Source organism: Chiloscyllium plagiosum, chromosome 6, assembly GCF_004010195.1.
Source record: "Chiloscyllium plagiosum isolate BGI_BamShark_2017 chromosome 6, ASM401019v2, whole genome shotgun sequence".
Taxonomy (NCBI): domain Eukaryota; kingdom Metazoa; phylum Chordata; class Chondrichthyes; order Orectolobiformes; family Hemiscylliidae; genus Chiloscyllium; species Chiloscyllium plagiosum.
The window spans coordinates 106,108,620-106,125,975 of record NC_057715.1 but is presented as its reverse complement, the minus strand read 5'-3'; the positions used below and the strand labels follow the sequence as shown (position 1 = coordinate 106,125,975).

Below are 17,356 nucleotides of genomic sequence, written 5' to 3'. Positions count from 1 at the left end.
TATTCTCTCCCTAGTTACCCTTTTGTACTTAATATATTTGTAAAAACCCTATGGATTCTCCTTAACTCTATTTGCCAAAGCTATCTCATATCCCCTTTTTGCCCTACTGATTTCCCTCTTAAGTATACTCCTACTGCCTTTATATTCTTCTAAGGATTTGCTCGATCTCTGCTGTCTATACATTACATATGCTTCCTTCTTTTTCTTCACCAAACCCTCCATTCCTTTAGTCATCCAGCATTCCCTATACCTACTAGCCTTTCCTTTCACCCTGACAGGAATATACTTTCTCTGGATTCTCGTTATCTCATTTCTGAAGGCTTCCCATTTTCCAGCTGTCCCTTTACCCGCGAACATCTGCCCCCAATCAGCTTTCGAAAGTTTTTGCCTAATACTGTCAAAATTGGCCTTTCTCCAATTTAGAACTTCAACTTTTAGATCTGGTCTATCCTTTTCCATCACTATTTTAAAACGAATAGAATTATGGTCGCAGGCCCCAAAGTGCTCCCCCACTGACATCTCAGTCACCTGCCCTGCCAAGAATAGGTCACGTTTTGCACCTTCTCTAGTAGGTACATCCACATACTGAATCAGAAGATTTTCTCGTACACACTTAACAAATTCCTTTCCATCTAAACCCTGAACACTATGGCAGTCCAAGTCTATGTTTGGAAAGTTAAAATCCCCTACCATAACCACCCTATTATTCTTACAGATAGCTGAGATCTCCTTACAAGTATTTTCTCCCTAAGCATTGTGGCTAGTTCACAGAAGTTACAGTGGGGAGAATTAAGAGGTTAATAGTGTAGAGATTACTGTAGTTGATAACGTGAACTGTTTTTCAGGTTACAACTTCTGTATTTCTTCAGCAAGACTATGATAAGGTAATATGATGCAACACGCTTTCCCGAAGATAACTGCAAGGCTGGCAATAGTATAGAGTGGGCTGCCAAATTCAGAAAGTATTTGCTCGTTTTACAATTGCATAGAAATAAATCTTGTTAGTTCTGAGATGTGAAGAGACCCAAGTACCCTTGGCCATGAATTACAAATGGTTAGTATGCATGTGCAGTAAGTAATTAGGAAAGTTAATAGGAAAATTATTGTCAATTCCAAGATGAATTGAGCACAGAAGTAGGGAGGTTATGTTTCAAATGTACAGAAAACTAGTGAGACCACATCTGAAGTGTTTCTCTTTCACTTATGGGGTGTTTGATGGTGAGGCCAGCATTTGTCATTCAATAAGATCATGACTGATCTGTTTATGGATTGAGGTCCACTTACTCACTCATTCGCCATAACCCTTAACTCCTTTATTGTTCAACAGTCTATCTCTCTTTGCCTTAAAAATATTCAGCGAGGAAACCTCAACAGCTTCACTGGGCAGGGAATTCCACAAATTCGCAACCCTCTGGGTAAAAAAGTTGCTTCTCAGCTCAATCCTAAATCTGTTCCCCCTTATTTTGAGACTACGACCCCTAATTTTACTTTCACCTGCCAGTGGAAACAACTTCCCTGTTTCTACCTTATCTATTCCCTTCATCATTTTATACATTTCTATAAGATCCCTTTTTGTTCTTCTAAATTCCAATGAGTATAATCCCATTCTACTTAGTCTCTCCGCATAAGCCAAAACTCCCATCTCTGGAGTCAACCTAGTGAACCCCCTCTGCATCCCCTCCAGAGCCAGTACATCCTTTCTCAAGTAAGGAGACCAAAACTGCACGCAGTACTCCAGGTGTGGCCCCACCAGCACCTTGTACAGCACAACAGCAGCATAACCTCGCTGTTTTTAAAGTTCATCCCTCTCATAATGCAGGACAATATTCTACTGCCTTCTTAATTACTTGCTGTATCTGCATATCAACTTTTTTTGTGATTCAATGCCATAAGGAGGGAGTTCCAGGGTTTTGATCTAGCAACACTGAAGGCTCAGAGATGGGATTCTAAGTCAGAATGATGAATGACTTGGAGGAGCCTTACAGGTGGTGGTTGTCCCATATATTTTCTGTCTTTGCCCTTCTAGATGATAGTGGTTAAGGGTTTGGAAGGAGCACTGTGTGCAGTATTGTTTTCCTTATTTAAGGAAGGATGAAAACACATTTGAAGCAGTTCAGATCTGGTTTATCAGACTAATACTAAGAACAGGGTGAGTTGTCTTTTGAGGATAGGTTGGACAGGCTTGATTTAGAAAAGTGACAGATGATTAGATGAAACATGTCAGATCCTGAGGGGTCTTTTCAAGATGAATGTGCTCAGGATATTTCCTCTTGTGGGAGGGTCCAGAACTAGGGATCGCTATTTAAAAATATGAGATTGGCCATTTAAAACAGAGATAAAGAGAATGTTTTCTCACAGACAATCATGAGAGTTTAGAACTCTTTGAATCAGAAGATGCTGACGGCAGACTGCTTGAATATTTTTAAGGCAGAGGAAGATAGATTCATGATGAGCAAGGGGGCAAAAGGTTATTGTGAATAGGAAGGAATGTGGAATAATCAGATCAATCGTGGTCCGTTGAATGATGGAGCAGGTTTGATGGGGTGAGTGGTCTGTTGCTGCTTCGACTTCATATATCTGTTTGGGAAACTTTGCGATTTTGAGAGAGAGAGAGAGACTAGGAGAGACATCAGACTTCGAATTTCTCCTGCAAGTTTGTAATGTAGAGGTTCTGGTTTTAATCATGTCTTGCTCCACGTGTGGCATTGTGTCACAACAACTGCCTCAAATAGGAGGCAAAACATTGAAAGATCTGCAAAGAAAATTGATAAAAGATTGCTTACCCCTTTCCTTCAAAACTCCCTCCCACATCCGAGTGAGGCAACGTCTGCCTCATCCTTCAAAGTACCATTAACCAGAGGGAGAAACGAGGCAAATACCTCATCCCATTCCAACCCAAGCCAATGGCAACCCATCATCCTGTAGCCATTGTGAGGGCTCAGCTACTGCCCTTAAACTAACCCACAGGTATGTTCAGGCATTGAAAAGGGAGCCAACTGTCTCTCCTACTTGCTTGTGCACAAGAGTTGAGATTTCTATGGATGGAACAGAGAGTAAGTTAAGCTCTCTAAGTTCAGCTCTGTAAGTCAATAACTATTTTTGTTGGGTAGAGTTTCAGACTAACCAAGGTACTACTTTTCTATCAGCCTTTATTTTGCTTGAAACGAAATAGTTATGTTGATGATGAAATAAAAATCCCTATAAATCCATATTAATAGAAAAATATCACTATTGACATCAGAACCGGAGATGCTAACAAGAGAAAATTTTTAAAAATGTAATATTAAATAAACAGCAGAAATACCAATGTCAATATTATAAATACTAACAAAACAGTATTATAAAAATAATAGCAGAATATTTCAGAAACATGAATGCAAATGGTCACTGAAATTACTCTTAAGGACCGATTCAAATTCATTCCAGCCTTGCAATTAAGAAGCCATATGAGCTCACCAGCTTACAGATACAAGATCAAACAAATATTCATATCTCAGAAAGGAACAAAGAGAGAGGGGAGCAGTAAGATTAACACTCTGCAAAGGTTGGGAGATCTGATACTTACCCATTGGATCCCAAGCACAGATCTAATGGGAACGCTTGCTGATGCTTTGTGATGCTGAGTAAACCAAACTGTTTAAATTTTGAAAGTCATGCTCTGCTGATGACGAGTGAATTCCAAGGAAATAAAACTCATATAACAAGGTGAAAAACAAATTTGCTCAATAACTTAATGACTCACAGCACCACCCTGACAGTACATTACTGGTGAACCTGTGGGAGTGGGTAAAGTATGAATCAAGTGAAACAGCAGATTTATTCAACCACAAAATTGTTTTGTTTGATGCAGCAGAGGTTGTCTCATAGGACTTTGTGGTGTACGGCTGTATAATAGGGCATATTGTTCACAGTTGTGCCAATATTTATAACTCTAATTGCAGACCTAATGGGACATACTGAGGCTTTCAGTTTACATTTGTGCTTCTAAAGTTGTAAAACATTACAAAAGGTATAGCAGGAGGGTTGTCAGAAAAGATTTGATACTTAACAACAGGAATAGAGAACATGAGAGTAGCTGAAGACGGATTAGCTTTTCAAGAAAGGACAGAGAGAGGTTAATGCAGTTTCCTGAAGGGATTCTCGAAAGGGAAACTGCTACTAGTGAAGACTCAGAAACCGCCAGGAGTTGATGATTTGGGGCGTGTGCAAAACAAATTGAAGATACACAGGAGGCAAAATTAGGAGAGGTGCAAAGACCTTGAAGAGTTGTAGGGCAGGAGGTTAAAGAGAGGATTCTATTTATACAATATGTACATCACAGCCACCAGAAATCTAAGAGTCCTTTACAGGTGTAAGTATGGTTATCGCTGTCAGGCAGGAAGCACAATCAATAAGCAGACGGCTGACTCCTACAGACAACAGCCTGTCAAAGATCAGATAACACACTTTATTGATGTGGGTGGAGGGATAAATATTTGACAGAACACCAGGGAAAACTCCCCTGCTCATTTTCAAAATAGTGTCATGGGCTATTTTATATTGCCCTGAGCATTAGGTGGGGCCTCAGTTTAATGTCTCATCAAAAAATTGTGGAATTTCCTGGGCCCACCCAAAGCTTTTGGAAAGGCGGGTGGGGGATTTTTAAATTTGCTTATGGGACATGGATGTCACTGGTTGGTCATTTATTGCCTATCGCGTTTTGAGAAGATGATGGTGAGCTGCTTCCTTGAACCTCTGCAGTCCACCTGCTGTGGGTTGACCCACAATGCCATCAGGGAGTGTGGTCCAGAATTTTGACCCAACAACAGTGAGGAAATGGTGATAAATTTCCAAGTTCGGATGATATCTGGCCTGGAGGGGAACTTGCTTGTGGTAGTGTTCCCATATATCTGCCACCCTTGTCCTTCAAGATGGACGTGGTTGTGCATTTGGAAAGTACTGTCTCAGGAGCCTTGGTGAATTTCTGCAATGCATCTTGTAAATAGTACACACTGCTGCTACTGACCACCATTGATGGAGGGAATGGATGCTTGTAGATGTTGTGCCAATCAAGTGGGCTGCTTTGTCCTGGATAGCATAAAGCTCTTTCAGTGTTGCCATCCAGGCAAGTGCGGAGTCTTCCACCACACTTCTGACTTGTTCTTTGTAGATGGTGGACAGGCCTTGGGGAATCAGAAGGTGAATTACTGGCCGCAGTATTCCTAGATTATGACCTCCTCTTGCAGCCACTGTGTTTAAATGGCAAATCCAGTTGAGTTTCTCATTAATGGTAACCCCAAGGGTGTTGATAATGGGGGAAATTTAGTGATAGTTACACCATTGAATGTCAAGGAGTGGCAATTAGATTGTTTCTTATTGGAGATGGTATTTGCCTGGCATTTGTGTGGCATGAATGTTACTTGCCACTTGCCAGCCTAAGCCTGGATATTGTCTAGGTCTTGCTGCATTTGAACATGGACTGTTTCAGTATCTGAGGTGTTGTGAGTGGTGCTGAACACTGTGCAATCATTGGCGAACATCCCCACTTCTGACGTTATGGTGGAGGAAGAGTCATTGGTGAAGCAGCTGAAGATGTTTGAGCTTAAGACACTACCCTGAGGAACTCCTGCAGAGATGTCCTGGAGCTGAGATGACTGATCCCCAACAACCACTACCATCTTCCTGTGTGTCAAGAATGACTCTAACTAGAGAGTTTGCCACCTGATACCCATTGATTCCAGTTTTGCTAGGGCTCTATGTTGCCATACTCATTTGAATGCAGCCTCAATGTCAAGGGCTGTCACTCTCCCCTCACCTCTGGAATTTAACTCTTTTGTCCATGTTTGAACTAAGGCTGTAATGAGATCAGGAGTTGAGTGGCCCTGGTGGAACCCAAACTGGGCGTCACTGAGCAGGTTATCATTGAGCAGGTGTTCCCTGATAGCATTATTGACATCACTTTATTGATGATTGAGTTAGACTGAAGGGGCAAGGTTGGAGTTATGTACCTGACATACCTGGACAATTTTCCACTTTGTTGGTAGATGCCAATCTGTATTGGAAGACCTTGGCTATGGGAGCAGCAATATCTGGAGCACAAATCTTCAGGACTATTGCCGGAATGTTGTTAAGGCCCTTAGTCTTTGCACTATCGAGTGGCTCCAACTATTTCTGGATAACAAGTGGAAAGAATTGAATTGGCTGAAGACTGGTATCTGATACTGGGGACCACAGGCGGGAGCTGAGATCGATCATCCACTTGGCACTTCTGGTTGAAGATTGTTGTGAATGCTTCAGCCTTATCTTTTGCACTGTTGTGTTGGCCTCTACCATTATTGAGGATGGGGATATTGTTAAGCCTCTACTTCCAGTGAGTGTTTGATTGTCCACCACTACTCAAGAGAGGATGTGGCAGGACTGTAGAGCCTGGATCTGATCCATTGGTTGTGGGGTCGCTGAGCTCTGTTTGTCACCTGCCACTGAGGCTGTTTGGCATACCAGTAGTCCTGTTTGGTAGCTTCACCAGGTTGACACCAGATGTTCTTGGTGCTGGTCCTGACATGCCTTCCTGCTCTCTGCATTGAACCAGGGTTGATCCCCTGGCTTGACGGTAATGGTTGAGTATGGGAAATGCCAGGCCTTGAGGTTACAGATTGTGCTTTAAAGGATGGGAAGCAAGAACTCATTTTCCCAATGGTGAGCTAAAGTTTGAATATTAGGTCCTTAAAAACCTTTCGTGTGGGTGGCCTTTGGGAACCTCTCTTGCATTTTCATGTACCGTTGTGAGTGCCACATTTTCAGAAGGATGCGAATTAATTAACGAGTCAGCAAAGCAATTTACAAGAATGGTTCCAGAGGTGGGGATCTTCAGTTATGGGACAGACTGGAAAGGTTGGAACTCTTCTCGTTGGAGAAAAGACAAGGCTAAGAGGACGCCTGATAAAGGTTTCCAAAATCATGAGTGAGCTGGATAACGTGGATAGGACAAAGCTCTTAAAAAGGAACAAGAATGACAGGCAAAGAATTCAACTGAGCTGCAGAAGAAGTAAAGGTAACAGTTGAACTTTGCCATTGGAAAATTCAGTTGAGACTCTTTTCATGCAAACATATAGATAAGGAAAGAGAATCCACTTTGCCCTTCAGGTCTGTTCCACGATTCAATAAGACCACAACTGCTCTGATCTTAACTTTGACTCTATATTCCTGTGTAACCCTAGTAGACTTTAATCCCCTTGTCATGGGATTTGATTACCAGGGCACTCCTCCTGTCTGAATTATAGCAATATTTTCCTGGTCATCCTTCATCTTTTGCCAACATCAACTCAACGCTGGTCCCTGATGACTATGCAGTGCCATGTCAAAGATAATTCGAAATACAAAATCTTAGAAAAACAGTAATTAAGATACATTGTAAAGCAACACTAGCAAGTTCCCCTCCAAGTCATAAGCTGTCCTGACTTGGGACCACACAAGGACTGCAGTGAGGACTGCACATGCTGGATAGTCAGAGTCGAAAAATATGGTGCTGGAAAAGCACCGCTGCATCCGAGGAGCAGGAGAGTTGACATTTCAGGCATAAGACCTTTGTCAGGAATGTGGGGGTGGGGAGGAGCTGAGAGGTAAATGTAGGGGTGGGGTTGGGGGGGAAATTAGCTGGGAAGGCAATAGGTGAATGCAGGTGGGGGGGTGGTAATGGTGATAGGTCAGTGGGGACAGTCGAGCGGATAGGTTGGAAGGAAGATGGAGAGGTATGACAGGTCAAGGGCGCTGTGCCGAGGGTTGGATCTGGGATGAGGTGGGGGAGGGGAGACTAGTGAAGTAAATGCCTCATCTTCCACCTTGGGACCCTACAATCACACGGCATCAATATTGACTTAATTAGTTTCCAAATCTCTCCTCCCCCCACCCTATCCCAGATCCAATCCTCCAACTCTTGACCTGACCTGTCCTCCCTGTCCATCCTCCTTCCCACAGAACTGTTCCACTCTCCCCACCAACCTTTCACAATTACCCCCACCGCCTGAATGTATCTATCACCTTCCCACCTACCTTCCCCCGAGCCCCACCCCCACCTTCTATTTATCTCTCAGACCCCTCCCTCCACCACATTCCCGATGAAGGGCTTATGCCCAAAACATCAACTCTCCTGCCCCTCGGATGCTGCCTTATCTGCAGTACTTTTCCAGTGCTACACTTTTCAACCATATTGCTGTTCCTTCACTATCATACCAAGCCTGAAACTATCTTCCCAACAGATAGTTTGCTAGACTGCAACAATACAAGCAGGTAACTCACCACCATCTCCTCATGGACAATTCCGGGTGGCATTAGGTTTGTCAAGGATGCTTACCTCCCATTTCAAACATTGTGACAAAGGGAAACGCATATTGCAATCAAACATTGTGAAATAAGCTGTGCTATTTGAGGCAAACTTGTTTTTTGGTGAAACGATTCTTATCAGGAATTGATCTTCAACTGTTATTGCTGTAAAATCTATTGTATATGTTGAGCTTAAATCTAAGCTGTCCTTTATTTTATCAATGTTAGTTAGTTGATGCCTTATATGTGTAACAGTTAAGATGTAATCGCCTCATCTTAATACCCTCCCAATAGCAATATGCAGTGGACCCTGTATCACTGAATCTAATTCGCATTTTGTTTGAACAAGTTTGATTGAGAATAAAGTCCTTGAAGTATCCAATCTTCTTCCCAATCCTGAGGAAAGGTCATGGAACTCGAAACGTTAACTCTGCTTTCTCTCCACAGATGCTGCCAGACCTGCTGAGCTCTTCCATCAATTGTTATTTTTGTTTCTGATTTCTAGCACCTGCTAGAAATTTCAATTTTTATTCATCCTTCCTGGGTGAGTAGCAGGTGGGTGCCTTTCCCACTGAGGCTTGGGGCAACTTACCACAGTGAGCATGTCAAAAAGAAGCAGTATGGCAAGTCAATAAGTGGGCAATTTGTTTTGGGCAGGGACCAATTCTGAGGATGTGAGGGTGAGGAAGTGTAGTGAAGTGATCCAGGATAAACTCTGGAGTGGTGTGGAAAGCGAGGAGTTAAGGTGGAGCTTGACAGGACGGTGCATAGATTAACAGAGACACGACGTCATAGTTTGGCAGGCCAGGTGAGCTATAATATGCATTGTTGTCTGTACTTCAGCTGATGTTTATGGCATTTGCAATCTCTGTTACCTCTCATGATTCATTCTGACTAACTCAGCCAGGCATCCATTACACTCAATGCTCTTTCAGCTATTGGCTGATTTGGTGTCTGACTTTTTTTAATGTCAAAAATATTCTTTATTCATAAAAAATATCTTTGACACAAAAGCAGTTTGGTTCTGTGCAGATGCATATTAAGTAAACAAAAAAAATTAAACTTTGACTCTATCCAAAAAACCAGACCTTTCTTATAGATACAAAATTAATATTCACATATATTTGAGGCACTAGGAGAGTCCAATAACTGAATGTACATCCATTTACCTTCAGCAGGAAGACATAGAACATAGAACATTACAGTGCAGTACAGGCCCTTGGGCCCTCAATGTTGTCCAACCTGTGAAACCAATCTGAAGCCCATCTAAACTGCACCATTCCTTTTTCATCTATTTGTCTATCCAATGACCATTTCAATACTGTGAAAGTTGGCGAGTCTACTACTGTTGCAGGCAGTGCTTTCCACGCCCCTACTACTCTCTAAGTAAAGAAACTACCTCTGACATCTGTCCTATCTCTATCACCCCTCAGTTTAAAGCTATGTCCCCTCATGCTAGCCATCACCACCCGAGGAAAAAGGCTCTCTCTGTCCAACCTATCTAATTCTCTGATTATCTTATATGTCTCAATTAAGTCACCTCGCAACCTTTTTCTCTCTAACAAAAAACAGCCTCAAGTCCCTCAGCTAGGAGGTCATGTTGCAGCTGTACAAGACATTGGTTAGGCCACTGTTGGAATATTGCATGCATTTCTGGTCTCCTTCCTATCGCAAAGATGTTGTGAAACGTGAAAGGGTTCAGAAAAGATTTACAAGGATGTTGCCAGGGTTGGAGGATTTGAGCTATAGAGAGAGGCTGAACAGGCTGGGGCTGTTTTCCCTGGAGTGTTGGAGGCTGAGGGGTGACCTTATAGAGGTTTACAAAATTATGAGGGGCATGGATAGGATAAATAGACAAAGTCTTTTCCCTGGGGTGGGGAAGTCCAGAACTAGAGGGCATAGGTATAGGGTGAGAGGGGAAAGATATAAAAGAGACCTAGGGTGCAGAGGGTGGTATTTGTATGGAATGAGCCACCAGAGGAAGTGGTGGAGGCTGGTACGATTTCAACATTTAAGAGACATTTGGATGGGTATATGAATAGGAAGGGTTTGGAGGGATATGGGCTGGGTTCTGGCAGGTGAGACTAGATTGAGTTGGGATATCTGGTCGGCATGGATGGGTTGGACCGAAGGGTCTGTTTCCATGCTGTACATCCCTATGACTCTATGACTCTATAACTCTTTCCTCATAAGACCTTCCTTCCATAACAGGCAACGTCCCAGTAAATCTCTTCTGAACTATTTCCAAAGCTTCCACATCCTTTCTATAATGCGGTGACCAGAATTGTACTCAATAATCCAAGTGCGGCTGCACCGGAGTTTTGTATAGCTGCATCATGATGTCATGGTTCTGAAACACAATCCTTCTACCAATAAAAGCTAACACACCGTATGCCTTCTTAACAACCCTATCCACCTGGGTGGCAACTTTCAGGAATCTATGTACATGGACACCGACATCTCTCTGTTCATCTACCTTACCAAGAATCTATTAGCCCAGTACTCAGCATTCCTGTTCCTCCTTCCAAAATGAATCACCTCACACTTTTCCACATTAAACTCCATTTGCTACCTCTCAGCCCAGCTCTGTAGCTTATCTATGTCCCTCTGTAACCAACGACATCCTTCAGCATTATCCATCACCCTCTGTCTCCTTTCAGTTAGCCAATTTCTGATCTGAACTGCTAAGTCACCCTCAATCCAATGCCTACCGTTTTTGTGCTATAGCCTACTGTGGGGAACCTTATCAAATGCCTTAGTGAAATCTTTATACACCACATCAACCGCTTTATCCTCATCCATCTGTTTGGTTACCTTCTCAAAGAACTCAATACGTTTTGTGAGGCATGACCTACTTTCACAAAACCAAATACCTCAGACAGTAGTCTTTCCTCACCATGCCTTGGTGGCAGCTGCCCCAAGCTTTAGTGTGGCCGTCAGAATGTAGTCCTGGACCTTGGAATGTGCCAATCTGCAACACTTGGTCTGACCACTTAAACTACTGGGTATCTGGGTGCTCTGGTTAAAGTGAACCCTCCTCCTGCTTCAAAACATCGCCAAACGCTCCTTCCCTTTAAGTTGCTACAGGTTGCTTATATGTAGTGGCTATCCTAGTAGATGACCTCCTCACCACCCCCCCCCCCCCATCCCCCATTCTCCCAATTGGTAAGCCATCCATAGAGGTTGCAGTCAGTCACAGTGGCAACTCCCTGATTCCTCTGCATGGCCGAACTACATTCTCTATCTACAAGCTACCCAATTACACATGCATAAGGAAATTATCCCAATGCATTCACAGTTTACACTTTTTTACAGAAATTGAGGGACTTCTTTGCTGAGGAATGAGTATATGTTCTGTCTCCGAAATTTCCATTGAATGGATTAACTTTGAGGAAAATAATTTGAAGAGATTTTAACATTGCTCCCTCCCCCACTGCCAACAGCATCTGGGAGGCTGGATATTTCCAATGTTCCAGGTTATTTACTCACCAAGTCCTGAACAGCATGAGTCAGTGATCGTGCAACCTCAGGAACAGGCCATAAAGCACTGTCCACTCTTCATTCCTGGATGACTATTCTCCCTTAGTTGTTCTTTACAATATTTGACTCTGAAATGTTTCATGACCAAAAGACCATAAGATATAGGAACAGAAATTAGGCCATTCAGCCCACTGAGTCTGCTCCACCATTCAATCATGGCTGATAAGTTACTCAACCCCATTCTCCTGCCTTTTCCCCGGAACCCTTGATTCCCTTGATACTCAAGAACCTATCTATCTCAGTCTTAAATATACTCAATGATCAGGCCTTCTGGGGCAATGAATTCCCTAGATTCACCACTCTTTGGCTAAAGAAGTTTCAAAATAAATGTTGAGAAATGCGTTTAGCTCTACCGAATTGGATGTTGCTATACAAACTTGAGCAGGAGAACAGCTCCAGATCTCAAAAGCAATAGACCCACCGTCTAGATTTCCTCGTAACGTCATAATGCCTATTACACCAACGTAACTTGTAGTTGCTTGCTACCATGGCAAAGCTATATCCTTTTTAAGACAAGAGCATCTCTACATTAGGCTACCTTGTGGTTTCCCTCTAAAATGCCAAAAACAAAATCCTGTAGATCCCATCCTAAACAAAGGTAACAGCAACTCCTGGTGACCAAGTGTCCAGCTATCTCATGCGACATGATGAGCAGTGGTGAGGATCCACTGGATGATGTTAACCACCTTAGAACACCATGTATCATGTGCATAACACTACCAATAGAGTGAGGCCATTCAAGGCTAATGCAAGGAAACACTGTCCTTATCACAAAGAATAGCAGAAATCTGTAACTCTCTGCTTGTAAGGATTATTGAAAAGGGGCCAAACGAAAATTTCAACATTGTGGCAGAGCAAAAAGTTGTTGGTTTAAGTGTTCCGCAAACTAGACCAATAGGAATATAAGACTAGGAGTGGGCCATTCAGCACATCAATGTTTGCTCCGCCATTTAACAGATCATGTCTAATCAAACACTTCAATTACTTTTACTCCCATTATTCCATAACCCTTGAAGTCATTGATAATCAAAAAAAAATCAATCTTTATTTTAAATATGCTTCAACAGTCCATTGGGAAGAGAATTCCAAAGATTCGCATTCCTCTGACTGAAAAAAAACCTCCTCATTTCAATCCTAAGTGGCACTCCCTTATTTTTAAATTCGATTCTCGAACCACAGGAAACCTCTAACCTGGAATGACCCTGGCTCCAATGCTCCAGAGAACATCAGCCTATCTTGTGTAATGCCTCTTCATAGGACCATCCCGCCATACTGGGAAAAAGAGTCTCATGATCCTTCATTGCCCTTCCTCTATCTTCCCAGAGATAAGGAAACTGAATCCGCATGCCCAGTGAGATCCAACTTAGCAATACCTTGCAATGAAAGGGGGGGATGGACTTTATCAAAGGCCTTCTGAAAATCTAATTTGTCAAACATGATATTGAATTCAAAAATCTATGCTGGCTACGCAAAATCAGATTATGTTTTGTCTAAGTGTCCGTTTTTCACATCTTTTATGATAGATTTTAGCATTTTCCTTACACTTCATGTTAGGCTGACAGGTGTGTGGGAATCAGCGGTTTGGGAAAAAGGGAGGAAAATGGAATTGAGGGTTATCAGATGAGCCATGAACTATTGATTGGTAGAGCAGACCCATTGGCCAAATGGCCCATTTCTGCTCCTCTCTCTCATGGTCTTCTGGTTAGACTTTCCCTCGTGGGAGGCAGTAATTGCTTGGCACTTTTGTGGCACGTACATTAACACCCAATGCCTGGAGAAAGAACGCGTCATCTTCCGCCTTGGGATCCTCCAACCACACGGCATCAACGCCGACCACCAGTTTCTTCATCTCCCCTCCTCGCACCTCACCCCAGATCCAACCTGCCAATTTGTCACCGCCCTGTTGAATTGTCCTACCTATCCATCTCCCTTCCTACTCATCTGCTCCACCTTCCCCTTCGACCTATCACCATCACCCCCCACCTGCATCTACCTATCGCCTTCCCAGCTACCTTCCCCCAGCGCCCACCCCCACCCTCCTATTTATCTCCCAGCCCCCTTCCTGCCCCTCCACATTCCTGATAAGGGGCTCATGCCCAAAATGTTGATTTCCGTACTCCTCAGATGCTGCCTGATCTGCTGTGCTTTTCCAGCGTCACACTTTTCGACTCGGATCTCCAGCATCTGCAGTCCGCACTTTCTCCAGGTATATTACTGGCCACATTTAGACCCAGTCTGAATGTTTTCCTGGTCTTGCTATATTTGGACATGGACTGCTTCATTTGGGTCTTTGTGTACATGAATTGTAAGAAGTTGCTGTGCACATGTAGCATGTATCTAAGAAGGCAAATTAATTTTTAGTATTTTTAGCAAGTGAGATATATTATTAAAATCAGGAAGGTCTGCTGGTACTATACATGACATTGATGAATCATGACCTAGAATTGTGTGTATAATTAATGTAAAGGCAAGGAAGTATTAGAAAGGAAAGATCCATCCATACTGATTCCTGAACAGACATGGCTATCTTATGAGGAATGCTTGAATGGATTGGGCCTTAACTCATTGACGTTTAGAAGAATGGGAACAGGGGCAGGACTTATACAATTAAAAGACAAGCTGCAATAATCGTGAAGCATGTCAATCCTGTTGTTCACAATGCACCAGTGATATCCTTGTCACTGAGGCTAGCCAGGATTTTGATGACTCAAGTACTCTGATATTAATGTCTTGGTTTTCATCTCTGAACACAGACACTTCTAAAACTTAGGTCAACTTTAACACTGAAACAGTAGAGTGGTCCTGAAATGAAGCAACACCTGCGATTTATGGGTCCCTTTTACATTCACCAAGTGAGCTGTTCAATGCAAGACAGGAGTTGCAACAAGTTGACATCATGCCAAGGAATGGAAATCTGAAACATTGCTCCTCCAAATAGTGGCTAACCCAGAGGGTCCAACTGAAACCACCCGAACTGAGATCAATTTTTTTGCTTGGAAACATTGTTACGGATTATAGATGCATAGGTAGATGCCAGAAATGAAGGGATTGACTCATCAGGAAAGGTTGAGTAGATCAAGTCTGTGCACATTGGAATGTAGAAGAATGACAGGCAACTCTGTTGACACGTACAAGATTCTAAGGGGATTGGACGGGGTGGATGCAAAGTGTGAACGTCTTGGGATAAGGATTTGCATTTTAAGACAGAGATGAGGAGGAAGTTTTCCCCTCAGAGGGCAGTAAATGTGTTTAATTCTTTACCACAGAGAGCTGTCGAGATTGGGTGATTAAATATAACCAAGGCTGTGTTAGATTATTTTTCAATTAGTAAGGGAATCAGGACGATGAGGTGAAGCAGTAGAAATGGATTTGAGGATTATCAAATCAGCCATGATCTCACTGAATGGCAGAGCAAGACTCATTGGGCTGAATAGTCTATTTGTGTTCCTATGGGATTAAGGTGATTCATGATCGAAATGAATAACAGAACAGCCTGTTTCTCTTGCATTCTATGAAATTTTACATTTTAGGCGGTGCTCATCTTTCCAGCCTCGCTTTCTGAGACAGACCCTAATCTCAAATTCATTCGGAGTTAATTTCTTGACGTGACATACCTTGTGAGCAGAGCTTCAAATTCCGAATTCACGCTAACCAGCAACTCCAGAACCTTTCTCATGTTTGTCCCCACCTCTCCCTCTCACCAAAACCCTCGCGCTTAATTCTACACCTTGCAGCTTTCACTTGACTATCACCTCAGGTCGCCAATAGATCATTCACCCACCGCTTTGATTCCTTGTCAACCTTCACTGGATCTCCCTTCCTCTGGACTGAGGTTGAAATATCCCGAGTCTCATCTGCGGATCCCTCTGTGGTTTTGTTCCGCCCGGTCAGCTGTGGGCGAGTTTCTCAGGAGTGACAAGAAGATATCTCTTGGCTGGACGTCCTGCAAAGCAGTTTGAATTAAATCCCAAACGGTGTGGCTATCACTGTTTTGAAGTGAAAAAGGCTCCAGAATGGGGTGAAAAGCTCCATCCGCCCAACTAATGGCTATTCACAATAAGATCGTGGGGAATTGCACTAATATTTCTGGGCTAAGTGAGTACCAAATGCAAGTGAGGCCCTCCGATGGTGAGATTGAACTTGTGCAATGCTCTGCTGACAATTTATTTGCCACAAGAAACATTGTAAATATTTTCCTTTGAATACACCGCCAATTTAAAAATAAACCCACTGTCGAGAAATGTCCTGACATGTTATTGTCCCAACGTGCTATTGCTGCAAGTGTGTCTGAAACACGTACATTATTGTGTGTTTTCCTTGAGTTCTAGTAATTTATGTTCAAAGAAGCTGCAGAGTTAGCACTTGCTCTCTGGATAATTCCTCAACTGTAAGATTTTTCTCTGACTGCAGTGGGTTTGGCACCTTTCCAGTTGTAATTTTTAGCGGGAGATTTCCAAGTTGAAACGTGTTTCAGGGGAAGGCAGTCTCAGTGGGCTGGGGCGTCTTCAGAGGCAGCCTGGCTTGGAGAGTCGGCAGGTTTGTGAAGGCTGGGCGGTGGGGCTCTCTCTTCTGCACAGAGGGGATTGTGTAGCCCGGAGCTGGACTGTAACAGCAGAGGAGGATGCGTTGAGGTGGAACGGTGGCTTCATAGCACCAAGGAGCAGTGTTCATTTCCAACCTCAAGCGGTTTCACGCAGAGGGTGGTGTGTGTATATGGAATGAGCTGCCACAGGAAGTGGTGGAGGCTGGTACAATTGTAACATTTAAGAGGTATTTGGATGGGTATATGAATAGGAAAGGTTTGGAGAGATATGCGCCAGGTGCTGACAGGTGGGACTAGATTGGGTTGGGATATCTGGTCGGCATGGACGGGTTGGACTGAAGGGTCTGTTCCCGTGCTGTATGACTGATTGTATGGAGTTTGTACATTCTCCCAATGTCTGCATGGGTTTTCCCTGCACAGTCCAAAGATGTCCAGGTGAAGTGGATTGGCTATGTGTGACTTCCTGATTGAAGGGGCTTATGCCCAAAATGTCGATATGCCCGCTGTCTGACCCGCTGTACTTTTCCAGTGTCACACTTTTTGACTCTGATCTCCAGCATCTGCAGTCCTCACTTTCTCCATGTGGAGTAAATGTTAGCTAAATTGCCCTAGTGTCCAGGCAAGGTGGGATACTCTTTAGAGGGTTGGTGTGGATTTGATGGGCCAAATGGCCTGTTTCCATGCTGGAGGGGTTCTTCTAAGTTTTCTTTATTTTAAGTTAATGTGAATGGTGCCTATGCATGAGGACAGTCCTGTACACACTTTTCACTGTATTTTATATTGAATACACATAACAATAAATAATTCAAATAAATTCTTGAATATGTTACCAGTTTTAAAACAAACTTATTGAAAATATTCTTTTTCAATCACTGCTTAGAAATGTCCCTAAATGCTGGCAAACCTATCATTTTGTACATTTGCTACGGAGTTCTAGTAACTGAATATACTCTCAATTTAAAAATAAACTCACTC

General features: G+C 43.0%; 1 protein-coding gene across 6 annotated transcripts in view; it reads right to left on the bottom strand.

Annotated features, from left to right (window-relative positions):
- Positions 1 to 16,044, bottom strand: part of LOC122551172 (interleukin-21 receptor-like) — a 57,228-nt gene extending 41,184 nt beyond the window's left edge. For 2 of the 6 annotated variants that reach the window (XM_043692797.1, XM_043692798.1), the window contains exon 1: positions 15,620 to 16,043. Coding sequence is in view for 1 of the 6 variants with exons in the window: in XM_043692796.1 (XP_043548731.1) it covers positions 3,566 to 3,569 (4 nt within the window). In the remaining 5 variants the exon portion in view is untranslated. Of the gene's footprint in view, positions 1 to 3,565; positions 3,650 to 8,274; positions 8,331 to 15,619 lie in introns of those variants that run through there. The other 4 variants (XM_043692801.1, XM_043692799.1, XM_043692800.1 and 1 more) reach the window with 4 other exon arrangements.
- Positions 16,045 to 17,356: the final 1,312 nt, after the last annotated feature.